The following is a 26,180-nucleotide window of genomic DNA, read 5'->3' as shown; positions in this document are numbered from 1 at the left end:
GAAAATCAGTGATTTACTTCAGTGCCAATTAGTGGGCTATGGTAGCAGTCAGAGAAAAATTTTCCTGGTAGTATATATACATGTGTGTGTGTGTATGTGTGCACATTGTGTTTGTGCACGTGTGTTTGAATGATTTTAAGAAACTGATTTGGGTAATTTTTTGCTTGGAATTTTTTTTTCTTGTATTGTGACTCTAGATCATATCTCAAGATTTTCTAAGTGTCATCCTTTCTCTGCAGTTAGAACCCCTTTTCCTGGAAACCATCCTCAAGATGATTGTACTCATATGTAATAGCAAATACATGAGAGAAACTTCTTGAGTTCTTGCATATTCAATAATGTTTTTAATTTCCCTGGCTTGATAATTTGGCTGGTTACTAGATATTAGATAGAAAATCTTTCCTTATAAGAATTTTGCCACATAGTCTTCTTGTCCACTACTACTAATACCCATATGATTCTTTTCACTTCTTTATGGCAGACTTTTTCTTTTAGCAGCTTCTCTTTATCCTTGATGTTCCAGAATTTTATGATGGTGTTTTCTTATTTTTCTTGCTTGCTGCTCATTAAGCTTCTTAATTTGAAGATTTGAAAGTTTTAAATCTTCTTGGCTCTGACTAATTTTTTTATGTTTACTTCTTTTAAACATGACTTTTCCTTTTTCTTGGTTCTGTTTTATCTTTCATTTTTGAGTCCCATTTTAGGCCTCTTGAATGGATTCTCTTTATCTCCTTTTCTTTTACATTTCCCATATCAGTCTATCTTGTACTCTTTTCTGGGATATTTAACTTGATATTGTCTTCTAACTCTTCTATTGAATTTTTTGAATTTAAAATCATATTTTTAATTTCTAAGAACTTCATCCTATTTTGTAGTTGTTCATCTTTCTTAGTGTCCTCCCTGTGTTTTGTGAATATAATTTCTTCTTGAATTGCTCATAATTCTAATTGGAGTGTTTTTTACTTATAGTGTTAGTTATTAATACTCAGAGTGATTGCTTTTTATTCTTGGGTCCCTTTTTATTTGTTTACTCTGTTGTTTTTCATTTTGTAAACTTCTCTGTCTAACTCATCTTATTTTTCTTGTCTGTTTAAAATTTAGGTACCATTAGTGCTGTTTGAAAGCCCTTTATATGGAGGATTATCAGGTCAGAAGCCAGCTCTTAAACAGAAGCATCATTGCCTTATCAAAATCTAGAACCCTCTCTGGTTCTTTTGGGAAAATTGGCCTCCATTTCAACTCCAGATTCCTCTTCATAGATTCTGTAGCTTTCTTTTTAGTACTTTGTAAGCCATAGCATTTTAAAATACTTCCAACCTTTATTTTAAATCTCTCCCTATCAGTCATCAACTCATGTTAATAGTCTTAATATATATCCTTTCCTGTTTTTCCATGCTCAGATGATCATCAGTAAGCACACATACCCCTCTACCAAAGTATAGATTAATACATATAGACGTTGACATGTATAGAGGGAGTTATGCTATGGTTTTACAAAACTGCGATTGTTTTATACACATGTCTGTGTCTTGCTTTTCTTTTTAAAATAGTATTAGTGAAAATTTGTCTAAATCAACTGGCATAACTCTTAATTCATTTTTAAAAATAACTGCATTGTATTTCACAAAATTATCATAATTTACTCAATTATTCCTATTTTGATGGATTGATGGGTATTCTCACTTAGCCTCTGTAATCAATATACCTTTAAACATCTGTGTGTAGCTATCTTTCTGTAATAAAACATTTATTTCTATAAATTAGATTTCTAGGGATAGGTTTGCTACATCAAAGGATATAAGTATTTTCACTTTAATACATGTTCCCAATTTGCTTTCCACAAAACTGTACAATTCACATTTCCATTAGCACTTTAGTAGGAGGATCTTTTTTACTGATTTTTTTTTTTTAGTTTATTTCTCTCCCCTTCCCCTTCCACCTCACCCAACCCCCCGTTGTCTGCTCTCTGTGTCCATTTTGCTGCATGTTCTTCTTTGTCCACTTTTGTTGTTATCAGCAGCACAGGAATCTGTGTTTCTTTTTGTCGCATCATCTTGTTGTGTCAGCTCTCTGTGTGCGCAGCGCCATTCCTGGGCAGGCTGCACTTTCTTTCACGCTGGGCGGCTCTCCTTACAGGGCACACTCCTTGGGTGTGGGGCTTGCCTACGTGTGGGACACCCCTGCATGAAACCGCACTCCTTGCAGTGCATCAGCACTGCGCATGGCCCAGCTCCATATGGGTCAAGGACGCCCGGGGTTTGAACTGCGGACCTCCCATGTGGTAGATGGACGCCCTATCCACTGGGCCAAGTCCGCTTCCCAGATGTTTTCTTATCAAAATTAGGGATAATGAAGTTTAAGATATGTAGCTGTTACTGGGATTTACTATTGTTTGCAAATTCCAGGTCATGTAGTGGACCTGGTAAAGACTTTGGATCTTAATCCAATTGTATTTCTAAACCATTAGAGTGTTTTAAAGCACAAGTAGTGACAAACATTTCAGAAAATCACTTTGGGTGTGCTATGGAGTGTGAATTACAATAGGACCAGAGAAGACACAGGCCAATCAGCTAAGACACTAGGACGAAGTCCAGGCAGGAGAGAATAATGAATGTATATGTTGGAGGTTGAGCCAACAAGACCTGTTGATGGATTGGATTCAAGGAATGAGGAAAAGTGAGAAATCAAGCATAACGTCCAGGCTTCTAGCTTGAATGTCTTTTCAGATTGTGGTATCATCTACTGACCTAGGGAAGACCAGGGGAGAAGCGGATTTGTGAGCAAAATCAAGAGTTCTTTGCTTTTTATATGTTTGAGATACAAAGTCTACTGGATATCTAAAGGGGCTGGATTTATGAACCTGGGGAGCGAGGGTCTATAATAATAACAAAGTCTTATGTAGTTTTCGTTATGCACCGGACACTGTGAATGTTTGTATATTAACTCACATCATCCTCATACAACCCTGTTAGATAGGTACAGTTATCCTCATCTTACATATGAGGAAATGGACACGAGGTTAGATGACTTGCCCACAAACTTAGCTCTGAAGGCTTGACACTGAGATTCTCACCTATGCAGGCTGCTCCCGAAGTCCCTGTTCCTAGTTGCTGTGCATGCTAGTGGCACATTAAGTTATGTGATTGGGTAGAATTATCTAAGGAGAGAGAAGGGTTAGAATTATCTAAGGAAAGAGAAGAACACACAGGATTGAACCTTGGGACACTTCGGTGTTGAAGAATCAGCAGCAAAGGAGGAAATAGACATCGAAGAGAGGCAGTGGCTCTCAGAGCCATAAAGAACATTGAGAAGAAGTGATCAGCAAGGCCGAGGAGACTGCTGTCATGTGAGCCAGAGAAAGTGCTTACTCCAAAGAGGAGAGATGTGGTGAGGCTAAAGCAGCAAGGCCTACACAGAGCTTGCTGATGACCTTCTTCAGAGGCGGGGTTTTTGATTTTTCTTTTTTGGAAAGTAACAGAAGGTGGCCAAAGAATATGTTGATAATGGGAGTAGAGACAATAAATGTGAGCAATGAAGTACCTTTCTGTCCTAACAGGAGCAGAGAAATGACAGGAGTTGGTGGGAGGCAGAAGGGAGGATTTTTCCTCCTCAGGTGAATGATGTTAAGACTTGTTGGTCTGACTATGGGAATATGCTAAGAATGCTTTCCACTCGCATGGTGAAGAGTTTCTTCTAGGGAACTTTTGAAAAATAACTTCCTTTCTAGTCCCACTCATTTAGAATCTCCAGGAGAAAGGCCTAGGGAGTTTGTTTATTAAGTGCCTCAGGTGATTCTTAAAATCATGTAGAGCTTTGGAATATTTTCTAGTGTAAAGGGAAGAAACATTTGATATAGGAGAAATAAAATTGTAGAAATGAAGTCTGCAAAAGAGAGTTGATGGACTCTAGAGTAACATTGTCTTTAGAAACAGGCCCTCCAGTGTAAAAGGGGAAACTACAGAGTATGAACACTAATGCAGGTAGATTGATAGGTTCAATGCTAAGAGGTAAGTGAGTTTCCATCTGGTTGCTAAGGCTGAGGGATAGGATGGGGTGGAAGAGGTTGGAAGGGAGAGAGAGTTATGCAGTAGATCTTTTTGATAATTGGAAAGCAAATTCATTTCTCAAATGTAGTGTGTTTTCAGGTAGTTTTGGATGACTCTCTGGAGATTTAAAGAGAGACAGTCAGAATGCTTGTGGTGTCGTCTTTTAGAAAAATCAAGCTGCTCTGATACAAGCACAGAGTTAGAAGATTGGGGGCATTAACAAGGGATGGATTTATTGCTACATATTTATACAAGAAGGAAAAAGGCAAAATTGGGTCAATGCATCAAAAATGGGGAGCCTATCAGAAACATTTTTGTTGGGAAGCGGACTTGGCCCAATGGCTAGGGTGTCCTCCTACCACATGGGAGGTCCGCGGTTCAAACCCCCGGGCCTCCTTGACCCGTGTGGAGCTGGCCCATGCACAGTGCTGATGCGCGCAAGGAGTGCCGTTCCACACAGGAGTGTCCCTGCGTCGGGGAGCCCCATGTGCAAGGAGTGCACCCTGTAAGGAGAGCCATCCAGCGTGGGAGAAAATGCAGCCTGCCCAGAAATGGCGCTGCACACATGGAGAGCTGACAAACAAGACGACACAACAAAACACAACAAAAACACAGATTCCCGTGCTGCTGACAACAACAGAAGCAGACAAAGAAGAACACGCAGCAAGAAGACGCAGAGAATAGACAGCTGGGGTGGGAGATGGGGGGGAGAAATAAATAAATAAAATCTTAAAAAAAAAAATTTTTGTTTTTGTCATTCTAAAGTTTTTAACTGTTTATTATCAAAAACCAAGTAAAACAGGATCCATCATTACAATTCTTCCTATAGAACTTTAAAAACTAATAATATAGGAAAACATAAAAAGTGCAAGCAGAATTTTCTAATTCATTCATCATTAAAATATTACTGATTCAGTCTCTATTTTAGCTGTAAATTATGGTGACTCTTTGGCACCTAGCCAAAATTTGCCTTTACTTAAGAAAGCATTTCTTGATTGTTCAAATTAATAGTATAAATAAAATTACTCAGATAATGTTTAAAATGCTTGCTGGAGGGATTGAGAGAAAGCAACTACTTTAAACTTTATTAGAATTATACCTTTTATAGAATAAATAAAATTAATATTTATTTTCACATCTAGTCCTTAAACATCTACTGAGGTCATTTTGACAGCTGGTTTTTACCGCATTTAGAGGAACATTAAAATAGTGATATTTTCTAATAGAAATCAGTTTTTAAAAAGTGCAGAAGGGACATATAATATTTACCTCGTAACCAAATTACGAGGATAATTTACATAGGATAATGTTTAAGAGTCTTATGTATTCTTTGACCTGTTGACCTGTGGTAGAGAATAAAGAAAACAAGGTGGAGGGAGGAGTTATACAAAATGAGAAGAAGAAGAAGAGGAAAAGAAATTTGGTATGCTTTCATCTGTCATTTCTATGTAAATTTAATTTAATATAAATCTTGTAGGAAGGGAAGAATTGTGACAAGATTGTTAAAATTACAAAACAGTCTTGTACTTTGTTTTGTATGAGTAGAAGATGTATTGAGCACTCTTTAATATTGGCAAATACAAGACTACCTAGAGAGGGATAAAAATACTCAAATTTATCATACAATAAAAGACTTACCCCAGGAAAGTGATATTTCCTGGTATCATGAGCAAAGTAAACTGTTTTCATCAGGTCAGCAGAATGCTGGGCTTCAAACAGTTTCAATACGGAAAATGTCATTCTATATTTATATAAAATTATAGTGCTTCTATTAGAATATTGGGGGAAGTTTTGATTATTGTATATCACAAAAGATCTGGTTCAACCAAGACCAGAAAACGGCAACTAGTATGTTCAGAGAGTTTGTAGTAAAGGACATGGGCCAGGACAGAGTAAACGTACTAGGATTTTTCAATATGGAAAGGCTAAGAAGAATTATGAGCAGAGTCTATAAAATTAGGGATTGAATTGAAAAAGGCAGTATGAACTTTTTCATCACATTAGAATGCCTTGCCATTCACAGATATGGGGAAGACTGGAGATGAGCAGGTAGAAGAGATGTAGACTGAAAACATACTTTTTTTTTTTTAAGACTTATTTTATTTATTCCTCCCTCCTCCTCCCCCTCCCCACCCCCGTTGTTTGTGTTCGCTATCTGCTCCTTGTGTCCATTTGCTGTATGCACTCATCTTCTCTTTGGGAGGCACCGGGAACTGAACCTGGGCCCTCCCACGTGGGAGAAAAGCACTCAAGCACTTGAGCCACCTCAGCTCCCTGCTTTGTTGTATCTCTTATTGTCTTTCCTCTTTGTGTCTCTGTGTTACATCATCTTGTTGCATCAGCTTGCCACACCTGCCCATCATGGCAGCTCTCTGTCTTGCTTGTCTTCTCCAGGAGGTAACAGGAATCGAACCTAGGACCTCTCATGTGGTAGACAGGAGCCCAGTCACTTGAGCCATATCTGCTTCCCTAAAGACATACATTTTGAAGTCATTGACATGTACTTGATATTTAACTCCATGGACTAGATTAGGAAGGAATGGTCAGCTATATCAAATCTTGCTGGTGCAGCACCCTCTCTGTTAGTTCTGTCTACATGGAGGTGATTGAATTTTAAGGAGCAGTTTTAGTGGATTGGTGATGGCAGGCAGAGCTAGATGGGAGCAAGTGGAAGAATGACTTGCAAATGAGGAAATGAGGATGGCCTGTATACATAACTGTTTCAGTAAGTTTTGCTTTGAAGTATAGCTTGTGTTTCCATGCACTTCACATTGTGCCAGTCTTGGGAATGGAATCATGTCCCCCACAAAAGGTATGCTCAGGTCCCAACCCCTTGTCCTGTGAGTATGAACCCATTTGTAAATAGGACCTTTGAAGATGTTATGAGTTAAGGTGTGCCTAAACGGAATGAAGGAGGGCTTTTACCCAAATTGGCCGAAGTCTTTATGAGCAAAGAAAATTGGACACTGAAAGAGAAGCCACAGGAACAGCCAGATGCTGGAAGTCAATAGAAGCCAGAAGAGAAAGGAAAAGATGCCATGTGCATTGTCTTGTGACCGAAAAGCCAAGGAGCCCCAAAGATTGCCAGCCATCCAGAAGATAATGACTCTGGGAGGAAGCAAACCTTCTAGCCTCTGAAACCACGAGCCAATAAATTCCTGTTAAGCCATCCCTTTGTATGGTAGTTTTTGTTTGTTTGTTTATTTTTAAATGGGCTGTGGTGCATTTATTGCATTTATTTGTTTATTTCTCTCCCCTCCCGCTTTTTCTCCCCCAGTTGTTTGTGTTCTGTGTCCATTCTCTGTGTGTTCTTCTGTGTCCACTTGTATTCTTGTCAGCAGCACAGGAATGTGTATCCCTGTTGCGTCATCTTGCTGTGTCAGCTCTCCGTGTGTGCCATGCCACTCCTGGGCAGGCTGCGCTTTTATTGCTCTGGGCAGCTCTCCTTACAGGGCACACTCTTTGCACGTGGGGCTCCCCTATGTGGGGGACACCCCTGTGTGGCATGGCACTCCTTGCGTGCATCAGCACTGTGCATGGGCCAGCTCAGGGTCAGGAGGCCCTGAGTTTGAACCCTGGATCTCCCATGTAGTAGGTGGATGCTCTATCCGTTGAGCCAGATCTGCTTCCCTGTATGGTAGTTTTTGTTTTAGCGGCTGGGAAACTAAACCAGCTAACTATTCTGTGAGGTTTTTTATTTCTTTTTCTTTTCTTCCCAGAAAATCATTCTGTAGTGAAATGTCTGAAGGATTCATGGAGGGCTCAGTATAGAGAAATTGGAGAACAGCAAACTGCCCAGATCATGGAGTGTTTTGTACTTAGGTAGGGTGGCAAAACCAGAGTGACTCTCCACCCCCATAACTGAGGGCTTATTGTAACCTGAATGTTTTTATCATAATTTATTTTTGCTTGGACATATGTTAAAATGGCATTCTTAGTTTACATACTCATTTAAGATGTTGAATGCAAACAAGCCTCAGATTTTAAAAACATGGATTATCTGTAAAATGGTTGATCTGTATAAAGATTATTTTTACCTGTGTTTATTAGTTCTTTGTTCATATCAAAATTAGTTTAGCTTCTTAAATCTTAATTTTTACCATAACATATAGGCAGAGAAAAAAAAATCTGGTTCTAAAATTTAAAAACTTAAACTGAACAAAAAATCAGGTTCTGAAACATAGGTAGATTTAATTATGTAATTCATATCTCTTATTATAACTTCCTTTGATATCTTTGTTTTCTAAATCTGTTTTTCTTTTCTCTTTAATTAGTAAAAACTAGAGAAAGGAAGTTTTAAAATTTATTAGAATTTTTTTTATTGAAGGGTAAGTATGATTAGGTGGGTAAATTAGATTTTTTAACACAGTGATAATTATACATGTCTATAGAAAAATTACTCAGATTTCTGTCATATCTACCAATATACTTTCTTACATATTTTGAAAATACATAAGAAAGATGGATTTTAGAAGTCAGTGGTTTTGGAACACCTTTCCTTCTGGCAGATGGTATAAATAAACATTAGCCACAACAAATCTTTACAGAATAAGCTGCAGATTTAAGAGCTAATGGAGAGCTGTAAATCCTTTTTTTTTTTTTTAGTTTATAAGATTTATAGACTTTCCATCCTTTTTCTTTTGTTAAAACCTTTGTGAATTTAGGACAGTGGCTGTAACTCGTCCAGAAAGCAGTTATATCGACAGAATTTTGCAAAAATTAAACTTTTGAATAATTTTACATAATCTGTCTAATAAACTATTTTAAAACTGTTTTGGGCATTGCTGTGAAATATATTTAGGAAATATAGTGTTTGATTAATTTGTACAAAAAACTAAAGTTTATTGATTTATGGAGTTGTTAAGTAGTTGCAGTTAAGCTGGTAATCTCAGCTGAATTTAGTTGAATTCTCATCTTACTTGTAAATTCCTTCCCAGAATTATTATAAATAGGCTTTAATTTTTGATGTTAATCAACTACTATGAATCTCTTTGTATGTAAGATATACTTTGTATATTTAACAGTGTTATAGGTTGCTTAAAAGATAGATTCTTTTGAAGCTCTTCCTATTAAGATTGTCTCCATGGTTTTGGATAAATTACTTTGCCCTAGAATGCATTTAGGGCCACATTGACTGAGACATAGACCATAATTAATAAGCAGAGCCATATCATTGTGTTCTCCTTGTCCTGCCTGCTTTACCTCCTTCTTCCAGACCTCTAAATCTAAAAATGACAACAGCAATGACTGTCATCTGCTGACTCTTCATTAAATAGTCTTTTTTTCTAATGCAAATGGCTTCATTTATGAAGAGTTAAGTTCGTACTGTTGGGTAGATTTCTTAGAACACAGCAAGGACAATTATAATTGATATAATATTGTTTATAATATCCTTAAAACAAGTGCTAATGGAAATATTGTTAAAGAAGTTAACAATATTTTGCGAGGTACTTTATCTTCCTGAATAGTACATTTTAACTTCCATATTCTCTTGGTGATGGGGAGGGATGAGAGAAGGACACACACAAGTCTAGAAGTTAAACTTTGAATATCTTTTTTGAGCATGCCTTTCTTGTTGCCACTTAGATTTCTATTTTCTATTTTCTATTTTTCTCTCTTTTTAATGGTCTGTTTAAAATTGTTACTTAAAAAAGTTGATTATCATTTTCCAGAAAATAAAAAATTTTTAAGCTGGTGAGATTATTTGCAAACTCAAAATAATTCCTGATTGCTTGCCTTTTGCATTGGGAAGTCCAGGAAAAGTAGTAAGTGGCAGTGTGAAAAATTATTTGAAGAAAAGTACAAAAATTTTAAATTATAAAATGGTAAATTCTTCTCATGCTCCTGGAAGCAGTTGTGTGTGTGTGTACTTTTCTCTTTCCTTGGCAGGATTCATTCAATGAGAAGTAAAATGATAAGCAGATTTTACTGTGGATGTCGATGAGCCATTTTCATTTTATTAGACTCTTTGGTAATAGATACAAAAGTAAATTACGTGGAGCACATTACTTCAAATATTTTAGTATTTATCACGTTTCTGTACCTTATACTGCTTTGTTTTTGTGGCTTAAGTATATAATTACTTGGTTAAAGCTATACTATTTCATAGGAACATTTCAAGATAAATGGCCTTTCAAGGGGTAGTATAGATCAGCCTTCTGCCTCGAGGGGATTTTAGGCAAGGAAGTTTTAGAGGATTATGAAAACTTTGTCCCCATCATGCTACTCATAACCGTGGAAGGATGGGGCAGAGTGAAGGGGCACGGGAGCCTCTGGGTTCATTAGTTTCTTTGGGGGAATGTTAGCAAGCAGTGGATACTTTTGGAGAAATTATGTAATAAACCACCATTCTTTCTTTTTCTCTCCCCTTTCTGCACAGGGACCCTGTGTCCATGATGAGGATTCTGGCCTGTCGCTTGTAGGAAAACCGGCCCTTCAGGCACTTTTATATCACTGTCATTTCTATGAACATTTGTATCAGATGGTGAAGCATTGTTACCTAGAACGGTATACATTTGATCTGAGTTGCTCTGCTTTTGCTCGAGCTCCAGAAGGCAATGATTTAAATGGTAAATACATTTAAATGGTAAATACAATGGTAAATGTATTTATGTCTTTGACAAAATGTCACTTTTTTAACTTTTAAAAGCATGTGCTTGTTACAAGATATTTGGAAAATAGTGAAAAGTATATTGGGAAAGCTTTCCTTCCTAGTCCCACTACCCAGAGACTACCAAATTATGTTCGGGTATACTTTCTTTCCATCTTCTTTCTCTGCATAGTTTTGGTTTTACATAATTATGTTGATGTATGTACATTTTTGTATTCTCTTCTGTCACTAAACATTGACTAAGCATTTTCCTGTTATAAATTCTTTATGGAAACAATTTTTGACATTTCAGTAATATTTCATAAATTATTTTATGCCCTTCAGTAAAGTTTTATAATTTTTTTTTCTTTACTAATGTCTTAAACTTTTTTGGAAAGTTCATGCCTAGTTAATCTGCAGTTGTTTTTTTCTTCTGAGTAAGATCTTTTCACACTAAAATTTTTAGCTTGTTTTTGCTAATGTATAAAGAATCAATTTATTTTTGGTATGTTACTCGCCAGAATATCTTGCTGAAATCTTTTTAGTTCTATCTGCTCATAGATTTTCTTGGATTTGCTAAGTATAAGATCTTAACACATACATAAATAATGATAATTATGTCTCAGATAATAAACAAATTTTAATAAAAGGTTTTTTTAAGTAACTGAAAATTTTTTGATATAATTTCACATAGAAAAGGTACAAGAATAGTTCAAAGAACTCCCAGATATTCTTCACCCATATTTCCCAAATATTAACACTTTCCTATATTTCTAACCATATATTTCTAACCTTATGTGTATATATTTTTATGTGTATATAAATAAAATTTACTTATTTACTTATTTTTATATATGCATATATGTATATTTTTGAACCATTAAAGAGTAAGTAGCAGACTTGAAGTTTCATTATCTCCAAATACTGTGAATTTCCTAAACACAAAAAATTCTCTTATATAACTATAGCCCAACTATTAAAATCAGAAGGTTAGCATTGAGTAAATACTGGGTTCTGTAGACCCCCTTGACATTTTGTCCCAATAATGTCTTCTATAGAAAAAACAAGCTCATGTGTTGCGTTCAGCTGTCATGTCTTTTTAGTCTCCTTAGTCTAGGTAGTTCCTGAGTCCTCTGTATTTCATGTCATTGGCATTCATGAAAAGAATAGACCAGTTATGTTGTAGAATGTCTCCAGGCTGGGTATGCCTGATGTTTCCTCTTGGTTAGAATCAGACTATGCACTTTTGACAGGAATACCCCAGAAATGGTGCCGGGTTTTTCTCAGTGTGTCACATCAGGAGGCTCCTGCTGTTGATTAGCCCTGTGGGAGCAATGTGATCTTTGATCATTTAGTTAGAGTGGTTCCTATCAGGATTTTCCACTATAAAGTTTTGCCATTTGTACTTAAAAAGTATCTTGTGCAAAGAGCAGACACCTGGGGGGGGGGGGGAGGGGAGAGAAATAAATAAAAGGTAATAATAAATCTTAAAAAAAAATGTATCTTGTGTGGACATACTTCGAGACTCTTTCATCCATTAGTTTTAGCATCTATTGATGGCTCTTTTCTCAGTTATTTTAATGGCTGACAAATGGTGACTCCTCTGATTCTGCATTCCTTCTGCATTTACTAATTGGCTATTGTAAAGAAGAGTTTTTCCCTCTCCTTTATTTGTATAAAAATAAAGGTGAGACTCTTGGATTCCTACTTTATGGAGATGGTGAGATTCATTTGTCTAGTTCTAGTTTTATTCCATTGTACAGCATTGAGTAACAAGACTAGACAGCAGTAACGGGCATCTTTGTCCTCCTAGTCCTTTAACGCTTCTGATGTTCATGTTTTTCACCATTAAGTAAGATATTTACTGCCTAGTTCCACTAAATTCCCTTGATCTATTTCCAGTTGACTAAGAGGTCTTATGGTTTATCATTCATTATTTTTGTTTGATTACTTGCTTCTTTTTTTTTTTTAATTTTGTTTTTAAAGTAATTAATGGATATTGGAATTTACCATGTTTTTGGGTCATTTGATTAGAGAATTTTCAGTTCTTTAATACCTAATGAATTATGTTACGTTTTCTAACATTAAACTGCCTTACAATTGTGAGATTAGATCTTTTTGATAATCTATTTGGCAATTTTTTTATCTGTTTATGCAAGTAAGAACGGTCTCTTTCTCTGCTCTCTTCGTCTGGTTTGGGTATCAGGATCTGACAAAACCTCATAAAATGGCTTGGGTTAGTTTCCATCTTTTTCAAGCTAGAATAGATTATTTCAGATGAGATTTACCTAATTCTCTAATGTATATGTAGAGTTGTGTTGGCCTACTGCCTTTTTTTTTTTTTTGAGGGACTGGGACCAGAGGTTGAACCTAGGACCTCATATGTGGGCCGGCACTCAACCACTGAGCCACATCAGATCCCAGTCTACTGCCTTTTAAAGGAAAGCTATTTGTCAGTCAATTCAATTGCATCTGTGTTCTTGTGTTTATTTAGGTTTTCTATATTGTACATCAATTCTAAAGTTTTATTTTAAAAGAATATTCCGTTGTATCTGGTTGTTCAAATGTAGTTATACCTTCATTTTTGTTCCTAATGTTAGTTTGTAGTTTCTTTTTAAAGATCATACATGCCAAAGATTTGTCTATTTTAATGATACTTAAAAAGGACCTTTGATTTTACTGATTAACTGTATTGTTTTGGGTTTGTTTTCTGTTTCATCAATTTCTGCTAATATTTCTATTACTTTCTTCTAATTCCATCATTTTCCCTAGCATTTTAAGTTGAGAGTTAAGTTCAGTTATTGCAAATAGTTATTTTTCCATAATTGGATTTAAGGTATACATTTCCTTTTGAGAACTGTTCTCACTGCATCTTAAGTTTTGCTCCCTCGTGCTCTATTGGTCTTAGGGCTGCTTAGTTCTGAATAGTTTGTAATTTCCATTTTTTTCTCATAGTCATCTCAAAGTCTACTGTTTAGTTTCTAGAGGATAAACCCATTTACTTTGAAGAAAAATAGGGATTTTTTTTCCCTGTAGTAGCTCTAATATAATTAATGGGCTTCTTTCTATATATATTTATGAGGTTTTTAAATTTACTTTGCTGTTCAGTTCTTAGAGAGCGTAAGAAGAAAATAGCATTTCTTGAAGTTTTTTAACATTCTACATAAATGTCCCTTTTAGAACAGTGACTCATTCTATTGCATGGATTCCTCTGCATCAGGGTTACTTAAAGCAGGACCTTTGAACCAAGAGTGGTGGCACCTTCCATTAGCGTGTTAGAAATGCAAATTCATGGCTCACAGCCTGATTTAAGGAATTGGAATCTCTGGGAATAGGGCCTAGAAAACTGCTTTAATAAGTGCTGGATATTTCTTATGTACTTTAAAATTTGAGAGCTATTGCTTGTAGATAAATTGTGTTATATTAAGTTAAAGCAAAGTCAACTGTATTAGCAAAAGGGGTGCTGATGCAAAATACCAGAAATTGGTTGGTTTTTATAAGGGGTATTTATTTGAGGTAGTTGCTTACAGATACCAGGCCATAAAGCATAAGTTACTTCCCTCCCCAAAGTCTATTTTCACCTGTTGGAGCAAGATGGCTGCTGATGGCTGCGAGGGTTCAGGCTTCCTGGGTTCCTCCCTTCCAGGGTCTTGCTTCTCTCTGGGTTGAAGTTTCCTTTTTTCCCAGGGCTTACTTTTGTTTCCTCTGTGTGATTACTTCCCGGGGCTCCAGCTTCAGCATCAAACTCTTAACATCAAAACTCCAACATTAAGAACCCTTGCATAAAAAGCTCCACTTCTGTCCTTTGCCATGCCTTTTATCTATGAGTCCCTACCCACAAAGGACTAGGGACTCGATGCCCTTGTGATATGGCCCAATCAAAGCCCTAATCGTAACTCAGTCACGCCCAGTAATAGACCAGATTACAAACATAATCCAATATCTATTTTTGGAATTCATAACCATATCAAACCACTACATCAACTAATTATCATCAAAATCTTTGTGAAACAAACTTTGTATGTAAATTAAGAATAATCAAAATTTAGCACACTTCTTTCCTTTGTTCTTGATTGAGTCCAGTAATCATTATGGTACCCAGGAGAGTATCTGTGCTAAGAATTTTCCTGTTGTTATAGGTTTAGATGACTCATTCAAGTTTTGGAGGGTTCCATCTTGGATGTCCAACCAGGATCGAGATCCAAGTTCTCTCGCCACCTTGGAAACAACGGTATTTCCAAAGAATGCATAAATACATTATTTTAAATCTATTAAAAAATTGAATTTAGACGATGGGGGAGATAAGTATGGATACAAAGTAGATATAATTTACTTGAAGAGCTGTCTGTGCAGAACTCTGCCAGATATTTACTTAAGTTATTTTATCTAATTTGTACAATGAACATATGATAGGTCCTGTTTTGACTTTACGTATAAAGAAGTCACTCAGAAGTTAACTTGTATATGAAGTTGGGTCTACCTTGCCCCGTGATAGCTACATTGACTGTCTGAGTATTTCCCTTTAGGTGAAAAATTTCAACCTCTGTTTCTGACAGAACCAGAAACACTAAAGTTTCTAGATGTTTGTTAGTAGTAATAGAAGAAGAGAAAGATCCCATTTGATTAAAAATGCTTGATTACTCTGAAATTTTGCTAAGGGCAGGGTAATTTTAGGGAAAGTTGACACATTCAAATGATTCCCACCAGTATGGTTCTGATGATTTTAAGCACATTTCTAAATGCTTTTCAGATTGAATCTGGTCCTGATTATCATTATACTTGAATGAGCGTGTGCCTACTTGCCTGCTTTCATTCCTTCCTTCCTTCTTTGATTTGTTCATTCATTTATAATTGTTTTGTTCCTTAAAAGTTTTAGATACCAAATACTTCCGTTTAATGAGCTGAGAGTAGGCTTCAATAATTTTTCCTGTATACAAAATCATTTATTCTCAACATTACGTTTAATTTTAAAGTATTTTTGGAACAATTACAGTGTTGTAAGACCTATTAGGAAGGCAATGGTTTGACTCCCCTTTTTCCAGAAGCAAAAATAGGTAATTATATGATAATAATAATTACACAGGCATTTTTAATACCTTCTACAGTTTCTCAAGAGACTAGTAGTATTTGTTACAGTTTTAAGAGGTTTTTTTTTTCCCCTAGACTCAAAAGCATTTGTGTTTAGGGATAAATTAGAATTTTTGGAAAAGTAGGATAATTATCTTGTTTCAACTGAATGTCATGTTTTCTTTTCCATGTGTATCTTGTCTCAAGAGGAAAAAAAAATGATTAAGTACCAAAGTGAGTTGTATTAATTGACAATTTAGTTCACAGAAGGGTCAGCATCAGTAGGTACTAAAAAATAAATTTAGGTTGCCTTGTTGGTTTAAAGGGCTATAGACTAGCCTGAAATCTTTGTACATTTTCAGTTCTTTGCCAATGTACGTACTCAGTAAACAGAAATTGTTGTACTTTTTTTTGCTTTTTAGGAGGTACCAGAGATTGAACCCAGGACCTCGTACATGTGAAGCAGGCATGCAAGCACTGAGGTGCACCTGCTCCTTTAATTTACTTTTGAGTTATCCTGGATATTTTGTAGATGTCATTGTAGGTGTTTTTACCCATACAAGAAAACTTAAGTATGAAAAGCAAAAGCAAATCAAATTTACGCATTTCTCTGTTTTATAATATACACACCATAGAGTTTAAAATACTATATTTCCCCAAAATGTTATTTTAATCTTTATTAAAATAGAAGAACTTCTATTAACATTTTTGCATTTGAATGTCACCCAGACTGTTAGAAATATAGAGCAATAGAATCTTTAAAAAAATTTTTTTAAAGAATTCTGAGACAGTCCTATGTGAGACCTATTTCCTATAGTTTTCTAAAAAGATTAGCAATTTCTGTTAGAAGTTTTACAAAATCAACTCTCTTTTCTGTTTTGGGAGTAGGGAGATTCAAAAAGAAGAATTTGTGTTTGCCACCAAATTGGTGACTTTTATTCACAAAAAGTTGTCTAATTACCCCAGTTCCACTAGTTGTCATGTTTTCTTTACCATGCCAGAGATAGTATGTATCTTTGTCCCAAACAGAGAAACATCTGTTTTATTATACGTGCATTACTTTAACCCTAAGCTGTCAGTACCCAAACCAACTAATACTTCCTTAAGAAAATGTTGATTTTACAAATTTAGGTATAAGGTGAGTGGCTGTAAATCTTGCTCATCAGCTTATCTGGTTAATTATGAACTAGATCAGTTATCTCCCAGAATTGAGAAGAGATACATTTTGTACATTTTGTTTATTGATTCACCTCCCACCCCTGTTTTGTCTTTCTAAGGAAAGTACTGTCTTCCCCTTTGGGTCCTAGCATCCAGTCTGCGGCTGGGTCTTTACCTATCCTGTGCTGCCCATGCCCCAGTAGGGCCTGTAGAGGTGTTTGCTAGAGAGCTTTAGTTGAGTTTACCTGGTAAGCTTTGTAAGGACTGGGACCTGTGTGTTTTCTGAATTACATGTGGAGCAACTGGAGTCTTTGTCACCTTGTAGGCATCACCTTTATAAATGTCCCTTTACATGGCCTCTTTCCAGCTCCATGTTCTCTTCCTCCAGGGTGGGAGGACTTAGGTGTTAATTGTTTTTCCTCCTAAAATCAAGTTTCTACTTCCCCAAAGTATTAAAACTGGATAGGTGATTATGCCCCGGACATGCCAATGTGCAGAAACTGCTCTGTGACCAGAATTTGGTCTTTTCTGTTGCTCTTGAAAAGAAGTTGTCTATCTGTATTTTTAAAATGTTTTATCAATGGTCAAAATTAAGTATGTGGTAAAGGTGATTCCTTTTCATCTCTTCTCCATGAGATGTATGATTCCTTCAAACTTTTTGGAGCACAAATTTAGAGAAAAACAATTTTGCTTTAGTTTTGGTTGATTTAAACATTTAAAGATAAATGTTATTCGTGGGTCTTCAAAGCTTTAAATGAAGTTTAAAAATTTGAATGTCTTTAGACGCAAAGAGAATGATCAGATGGTCTCTGATAGCTGTTTTTTTTCAAACTCCACAAATATAGATTAATTGCTGATTAAAAACATTACCCAATACATTAATGAAAGCCATCATTAATAATCATTTATAATAAATAAATATATGAGTGCTTGTTATTTACTACCTAGTCCTAAAACGATGCTTACGAATGGCATTTTCACGACTCCTGTTTGTAAAAGGGAAGAGTGAGGCTAGGGGTGAATTAGCATCTCATTCAAGTCTGAAGGCTGGTAACTGGTAGAGCTATTATTTGAATCCAGAAATATGTTTGACCCCAGAGCACAAGTTGTTGGGCACAATGTTTTACTCTTTCACTGCAAAGCAAAATGTAATGGATGCCATTCAGAGATCTAGTTAAGGTGCACAGAGCTTACACGAGAAGGAATGATGCAATAGGAAGGAGCAGTTGAAATGGGTTTTTAATTGCTCCTCACTTTGTCCCTTGTGTGCATGCACACATTTTGCCAGAAGATAAAAAAATATTCAAATTTGTGTTAGGATTCAGTTCCTTCCTCCAAGGGTTTAAAAATCTGGTTGAGAACATATAGTATAGTGTAATTTAAAAATAACCGAATGCTAAGTTGTGTGCTGAAAGCATTAAAAGTTCAGAAAGTGGGTCGGGTTCTTTGGAGTGAGTGCAAGAGGAAGACTGAAGTTCGATTACCAGAGTACTCACATAGGGGTTGGGCAGTTTCATATTATTTATGAATTGCAAAAAGAGGTATTGATTATGTTTGTAAACTGGTCTTTTCCTCTGGGCGTGATACCCTTTGTATTAAATTAAAATGATTCATCTCATCAGTAGTGTGTGACCCAGGGGTCACCAGTGTGACCCCTTGGTGGGCTGTATAAACAGATATTCACTCAAGAAGACACACAGCAGAAGACACAAAAACTCCGTAGTCGTGGAAGAGAGAACTTTGATCTTGGGGCCCCAGAGAGAGCTGATAGTTTGCAACTGAAGAGAACAGAGCCCTGGGCCCCTGAGAAGACCTGGAAAGAAAGGAGCCCTCAGGCCTACAGCTGAGATCTGAAGAAGCTGGGCCCACAGGGGCTGAAGAGGAAGAGAAAGGCTGAAACCTCACAGAGATTTGGCAACCATCTTGCTTCAATACATGGCAACAGACTTTGGTGAGAAAATACCTCTTATGGTACTGTGAGTTGGACTCTCTAGGCCTTGTAACTATAAGATTTTACTCCAAATAAATAACCTTTAAAAAAGCCAACAGATTTCTGGTACTTTACATTTGACAACAGAGAAATGATGTATTGATTGGTGATAGATAGTAGTTAAAACTTGGTATAAGGGAGAGGATGTGGCTCAAGTGGTTGAGTGCCTGCTTCTCAAATGGAAGGTCCCAGGTTTGGTTCCCAGTGCCTCCTAAAAAGACCAAACAAACAACAAGCAAACAAACAAAAAACTAACATAGGGGAGCTGATCGTGGTTCAGTGGTTGGGTGCCAGCCTCCCACATCGGAGGTCCTGGGTTCAATCCCTGGCGCCCAATACCTAAAAAAAAAAAAAGTTTTGTTGTTGTTGTTGTTGTCTTGTTTTTGTTTTTCTTTACCAAGGATAGTTTAAGCAGGACTGAATCTAAGGGGCTTATTAGAAGAAAATAGTTTAACAGGAATCAATAGTAGGGTGTAAGTGGTGAACGCAGGAAAGCCTGGGAAATGTCAGTTTGCCTGATAGTGGAGAGAGAGAGAGAGATGTGTTTTTTTAAAAATAAATTTCAACTACTTGTGGATTGCCCAGGGTCTAAGAATCTTCTGTATTTTAATTAGAAGGAAAATACAAGTGAGATCCTGTTTCCTCAGTATTGTCATATAAGCCCCTGGACTGCAATACAATGTAGTAGAACAATTTTTTCGGTATAAAAATTTAATAGTGACTCATTAATAAAGTGTAGATATTGGTGGTTAGTGATAGGTAGAACATTACTTTTTTTCTAATCCAATTTTTAGTAGGTGGCATTAGAATCTATACAATGGCAGGCAAAACTAGAACATTTATTTTTAGTGTGCACAGTATACTGTTTGGTAAATATTTATGACTTTAAAAAAGTAATTAGTGTAAATATCAATATTTCTTTAATTTTTCTTTCATTTTGTGCTCCCTTTAGTGTATTTTTAAGTTTTGCAAATTAATGAGTATATAGTTTTAGCCACTACTACCAGAAGTGCAAACTTAAAAAAAAATTGATAAAAACATTTTGAATGAGGGGCTCAGTAATTTTATTAAACAAATATCCATAACTGAAATAAGTAAAATAGGTTTGGCTCATGTATTAAATTTATACTAAAATCTATTTTCTTAATTTTGGTAACAATTTGATCATTTTATATAATTTTGGTATGTGGAGAGCACCAATTCTTTGAGCTTTGGACCTCAAAATGACTATTTCCTAGTTTGCTATATGCTGATATCCATGTTAAGTGCTATCAATGGGTTACATTGTTGAATCTGTACCATTTGAGGGAGGTACCCTTTTTATAAATGAAGAAACATTTTATGTCTTAGTTTGTCACAGGGCTGCCGATGTGAAGTACTAGAAATGGTTGTCTTTTATACTGGGAATTTTATATAGAGTAAAAGCTTACAGTTCCGAGTCCATGCAAAGTCCAAATCAAGGCACCATCAGAGATGCTTTCTCACCAGTGGCATGCAGGTGGGGATCCCTGCGGAGGTCTCCGCCTTCCCCTCAGGCTCTCTCTCAGAGCCCAGGCTCCTGGAGCTCAGCTGTGGACATCCAAGCCTCGGGCTTGTCTCTTTCCAGCCACCTCCCAGTGTCGGCTGCTCCCTTTCTTCCCAGTTCAGCTGTGGACCATCAGGCCTGTGGCTCATCTCTTCAGCCTTGAGTGGCTCTGAGGGCCCAGCCTCTTGGGGGCTTCATGCTTAAGCTTTGGCTGCTAGCAGTCCTCGAGTCCCCCTTCACGTGGCAGGGTCAAAACCGGCAGAGCTCCCTTTTCCTCTGTGTCTTTCTGTCTCCCTGTATATAAGACCCAGCAAGAGGACAGAGGCTCAACCTGAGTGACGCCTCCCTGACATAGTCCACTCAATGGGTCTCACGCCCACAGGAATGGATTAGTTCAAAAATGTAATCTTTCTTTTTTGGAGATTCACCAAATTCAACTGTCAAAACTTGTCTAAGAGAATTTTAATGTTTGGCCCAAGGCCACAAAGCCACCAGAGGATGGACTAGGACATGCTCTGGCAAACTCATGCTCTTACATTCTGCTCAGTACAGCAAACCCCTGTGTGCCGGTAAATGGTTCTTTGGTTCAGCGTGCAAGGAAGAACCTTGCTGCATCATCTGTCAGTCCTCCAGTGGTATTGTCTCAGCTTTCTGTTTTTACATTGTATACAATCCAGTTGAATCATGACTATTTAACAGTTATAGTGATTTAAGCTTCTTGTTAAAATTTCGATTAGAGTTAATGACTAAATTGTGAAGCTTGCCAGAGCTTTTCTGTTCCTGAGCAGGGAGAGAAAGGTATCATTTATAAAATTGAGCACAGGGAGCCCAGACTATCTTAGAAACTTGTCATACCTTATGTTTTGCCATGCTTTGAAAATGTGAACTGATTGATATGGAATTATTTTCGTACCATAAATTCTTATTTTCTTCCTTTGTCCTCTCTTCCTAAGTATTAATTTAAGTACTTCTTATTTAAGTACTAATATTTGTTTTGATGAGATAAGTCATTTTGACAAATAAAATATCCAAGTTCAAATTAACTTACAAAGAAATTAAAGTATCTAGTGAAGTCTTTTATTTTTATAACACAGAATATAGGAGAATCATTTTGAATCAATGCAGAAATTGTCTTTGTTAATAAGCTCTAATTCAATTTTGATTGAATTAGTAAATGACTTATTTTCTGCTATTTCAAAGAGACTTTCTTAATTGTAGCTGCTTATTGTGCAAAGAAGCATGATTTAGGAAGTTTATAAACACATGGAAGAAAAGGTTATCTAATTTGAATTTTACCAGCAAAAATTTGAGTCTTTTTTAGAACAGTGGTTTTAAAGAATTAGTCTATCCACATTAATAAGCTATTATTGCCTTCTATAAAATCAGTAAGGGGCGGTGGACTTGGCCCGGTGGTTAGGGTGTCCGTCTACCACATGGGAGGTCCACGGTTCAAACCCCAGGCCTCCTTGACCTGTGTGCAGCTGGCACAGTGCTGATGTGTGCAAGGAGTGCCTTGCCACGCAGGGGTGTCCCTGTGTAGGGGAGCCCCACGTGCAAGGAGCCCAGTAAGGAGAGCCACCCAGTGCTAAAGAAAGTGCAGCCTGCCCAGGAATGGTGCCGCACACATGGAGAGCTGACACAACAAGATGACACAACAAAAAGAAACATAGATTCCCGTGCCACTGACAACAACAGAAGCGGACAAAGAAGAACACGCAGCAGATAGACACAGAGAACAGACAACTGGGATGGGGTGGGGGGGAAGGGGAGAGAAATACATAAAAATAAATAAATCTTTAAAAAAAAATCAGATGATGTGGCTAGAAGACCATATATATGCCAATTCAGTTTTATTTGTCTTATCAGGGGAATGTAACTTAGAGATCTCAGGATATGTCATATCACAGGTGTGAAAGTGAGGAAAAAATTTATGTTGTGATTTTATTACTGTGTACTTAGACCATTTTCATTAGAGCAAGTGATAGATGAAAACTCACATTAACTATAAAGATCATGACTGCTAAGAATGAGTTTGAGATTAAAAATAAGAAACTTCTTTTAGTTTTCACTAAAATAATCCTTTGATTTTCTCACTCCTCCCTCCCCAAAATATTGAATCTAACGTTGGCTCTGATTTTAAGTAAGTAGTCTCAGTGGAAAACTTGAGACTTGTCTTTGTGATCTTGTCAGGAAGCAGCCTGGGATGATTCATGTAAAAATAAAAGATTTCTGTCTTGATTCTCAATATAGAAGAAAAGTTAAATAAATAGTAATGTGGGACCAGTATATCAAAATATTACTCATTGCTGATGAAGCTGATTTGAAAAACACAGCTTTAGATATGCATCAAAGTGGGCTCTTTCATGTTTCACTCCTATATTAGACAGACTCAGGGTTACAGCTGGACAACCTTATGCCTCTCACTTGGGCTTACTACTTATAGTAAGGAGTAGATGAGAATGCATGTTTTCTACTCAGGAAGGGAAAAGACTGAACTAAGCATGCTTAGTTCATTCTTCCAAACTCAACCAGTTTCCCCTGCCAGAAGTCTTAATCTGGATAAAGTTCCTCTACAAGGAAGCTGGAGGAGTAGAGGAAAATAAATATCCTCTCAAAGATGGATATGGAAAGTGGATATGGTTCAAGCAGTTCAGCACCCACCTACCACATGGGAGGTCCTATGTTCAGTTTCCGGTGCCTCCCAAAGAAGACGAGCAAGGCTGCAAGCTGATGCATAAGATGATGCAACTAGGAGACAAGACAAAGAAACACAATGAGAGACACAACAAGCAGGAACAAATTGTGGCCCCATACAGGGTGTCCCGAGTTCTGTTCCCTGTGCCTCCAAAAAAAAAAGATGATGAGCAGAAACAGCACAGGCACAGAGAGCAAGCAGTGAATGCAAACAACAAGGGGTTGGGGGGAGAAGTAAATAAAATAAATCTTTAAAAAAAGAGAAAAAGATGGACAGCCAACTCTCTCAAGAGGTCTGTCTGAAGACTTTCTCTGACTCAGGTGGGCTAGTGCTATCATGAATACAGCCCTGGACTGAGAATCCTAAGTAGAGCCTGCGCCGAAACCAGTTTTATAACACTCGGCAAATCCCTTACCTTCTGGTCCTTCTTGCTAAATAGATCAGATCTCTCCTATATCTAGCTTTGTAGGCTTGTGTAAGCCTGTATCTTTCAATAGCAAATACAGGAATGCCAAAATTTCTAGTTGTAACTTGGGTTTCAAAGTGAAAAGTAAAATATTTACGTATTGATGTAAATGTAATTCTATCACTTATTACATTTACTACAATTTTAAATGTAATGAAATAATGTATAGGAAATTATTTTCAAAACTAGGATTTGAGCATAGAACTAGAGCAAGTGAATTTAATACTTTTTTGTTTTTACTTAATTTTTAAAACACAATATATCAGTATATAAAGAAGTCCTTTCATTTTCTCAGCAATATGGGGTAAGTTATAATATACATGTTAGGCAGATGTTCTCTAAGAACATCTTTTCTAAACTTATGTGTCTCTTCCCTGGGCTATATTGAAGAAAATTACAGCTTTTATTAACCTCTGACCTTTGGTCAAGGATTGCAGCTGTGCTTTCTTCCAATGAGCTTGGTATTTCATACGAACTTTCTTTTACTACACTGAATGTTTAAAGTGTAAACCAGGTCCCTGATCTATTTTTGTCAATAGTAGGCATTTCTTGAATCTTTGCCGTTTGAAAGAATGTTCAGTAAAAAGATCAAGGATTCCAGCATTGTTGTCATCTAAACTTTTCTTGTACAACCAGTGGAATTTGTACAGGAGCCAGATATATTAGTTAGCCCCTGTTTGGTTTGTGATATCAGTCTTGGTGTATGATTGTTTTCTTCTCAGAACTATAAAATTTATCTTGGTATCTGTGGACAGGAACTTTTTTATGTCTCTCATAGCCAACCATAGGTATATTTTAAGGAATAAATTTTAGATTAGTTTTTTCTAATATGTAGAGCTAAAGTTATGTAAAATAAGGTATTTAATACAAGCTGGTTTATGAGTGATTTATTTAGACTGAAATTTATCCAGGTTTATTTTTTAGATGATAATGTGCTTAACTTACATTTTTTTGGCTACAGCTTTCTCTCACTTATTCTTGTTCCCATAACTGCTATACCTATTTGAAGTGGTAAGAGATGATTAACAAGGGGTTTTTAAAAACTATGTTAATATCCTTTCTCCCAATTTCTTCCGGTATATATTCTCTTTACTTTCAGAAACTGCAAATGCAAATAACCTTAGTTTTTGCTTTAATTTTATGTCAAGTCTAATGTACCCTACTTTAGGTGTTTTGATATATTCATAATAAACGTATATATACTGTGTCTGAGTCTGAAATAGAGTTGATTTATTAACTAAATTGCTAGCTTATGCTGTGTGCTTGTTTTGAAATGGAGGGATAGGAAGTTCATGCTATCTCAGAGAAAATAAATTGATGGTAAGAAAAAGAGAGTTACCTGACCTCCCCAGATTAGGTCGTTTTCACATAGGAGATGCCAAACACAGCAGCCTGAGCTTTTTCAATTTTAGGAGGCCACACAATCTGTTCATCTATAAACCTGTAGGTGAAATTATGTTTGTTTTCTATAGAATTTCTGTTATGTTTAATATTTTTAAAATATATTGTGAAACAAGGTGTCAGCATATTGCCAGTGGTTTTTTTATAGCTCTGTTTTGTCATGGTAGAGATATAGGAAAATCTTTTAATTCGTCTACTAATTTTTATAGGTACTATTAAAATTTGTGTCATTTGAAACATTTAAAAAATCCTTTTTTTAAGAGTGAAGAAATGTAAAATATCTAAAGAACAATGAATTATAGTTAAATTAGTATGTTTTAGCCTTTCTACATTAGGCAATAAGGGAGTGCCCCTCTCAGAATGTTAAAATCATAAATGGCCTTCAAATAAAAACTTTGCTCCTTTGAGTTGCTGATTTATATAAACTGTAACAGGTCCTACAATGTGAATTAGAAAAAGCCATTCCAAAAACGTACCGCTCTTGAGATGGAATGTTTTCTAGTTATACTGATGAATGTAATTTCATTATAAACCTCTTCGCTTGATATCTTGTGTATACACTGCTTGTGTCTCATTCTCCATGTCATAACATAGTCAGTAAAATGAATTTCTTTGCTGATTCATAGGTGACACCTTCATCAGAGAGTGTTGAATTTCAACCACATGTGCTGCCAGCAACACTTTTACCCGAAGCCACCTGGGACCAGCTTGCAGCTCAAGGTATCCTTTTAGGAAGGCATTTTACTTTCAAGAAGAACATTGAGAAGTTGGCCCAAGCTAATGTTTTGAAAGTAAATGACCAGATAAGAACAAAATTTTAATAAAATAAGTCACAGAACGTGGTTAGAATACATATACCAGAAATTAACAAATACTCCTAACTAGAAAATGGGAATTTGACTATCAAATAAGTAGTCTGATTGCCATTGGCTTCCTATTAGTTAAGCATAGGTTTTTGATGTTTGAGTTGGGGACTGATGGATATGAGTGAGTTTCACTTTTTACCTTCTTTTGGTAAGACATTTAAATTTGCCGTAGTTGTCCACTTAAGAATGAAGAAATGAAGAGACTAGAGTCAATCAGTATTTTCTAAGGCAGTGCTTCCTTATTTAAAAGCAAACAAAATATGTAGATTCTTTATTTTATTAGAAATGCATGAGTAGTAGTCTTAGAGTTATTTTTATTAATAGCCATATGTTAATTTTACTCCTTATATTAGGTACTGCCTTCAACTCTGTTATGC

General features: G+C 36.3%; 1 protein-coding gene across 1 annotated transcript in view; it reads left to right on the top strand.

Moving 5' to 3' along the window:
- Positions 1–26,180, top strand: part of RTTN (rotatin) — a 201,554-nt gene that overhangs the window by 128,103 nt on the left and 47,271 nt on the right. The window contains exons 33-35 of the mRNA XM_004461516.4: positions 10,426–10,615; positions 14,775–14,866; positions 25,564–25,657. Of these exons, the coding sequence (XP_004461573.1) occupies positions 10,426–10,615; positions 14,775–14,866; positions 25,564–25,657 (376 nt within the window). The remainder of the gene's footprint in view (positions 1–10,425; positions 10,616–14,774; positions 14,867–25,563; positions 25,658–26,180) is intronic.

This window comes from Dasypus novemcinctus, chromosome 16 (assembly GCF_030445035.2).
Source record: "Dasypus novemcinctus isolate mDasNov1 chromosome 16, mDasNov1.1.hap2, whole genome shotgun sequence".
Classification (NCBI taxonomy): Eukaryota; Metazoa; Chordata; class Mammalia; order Cingulata; family Dasypodidae; genus Dasypus; species Dasypus novemcinctus.
The sequence above is the reverse complement of the archived record's forward strand: the minus strand, read 5'-3'. Positions and strand labels throughout refer to the sequence as shown.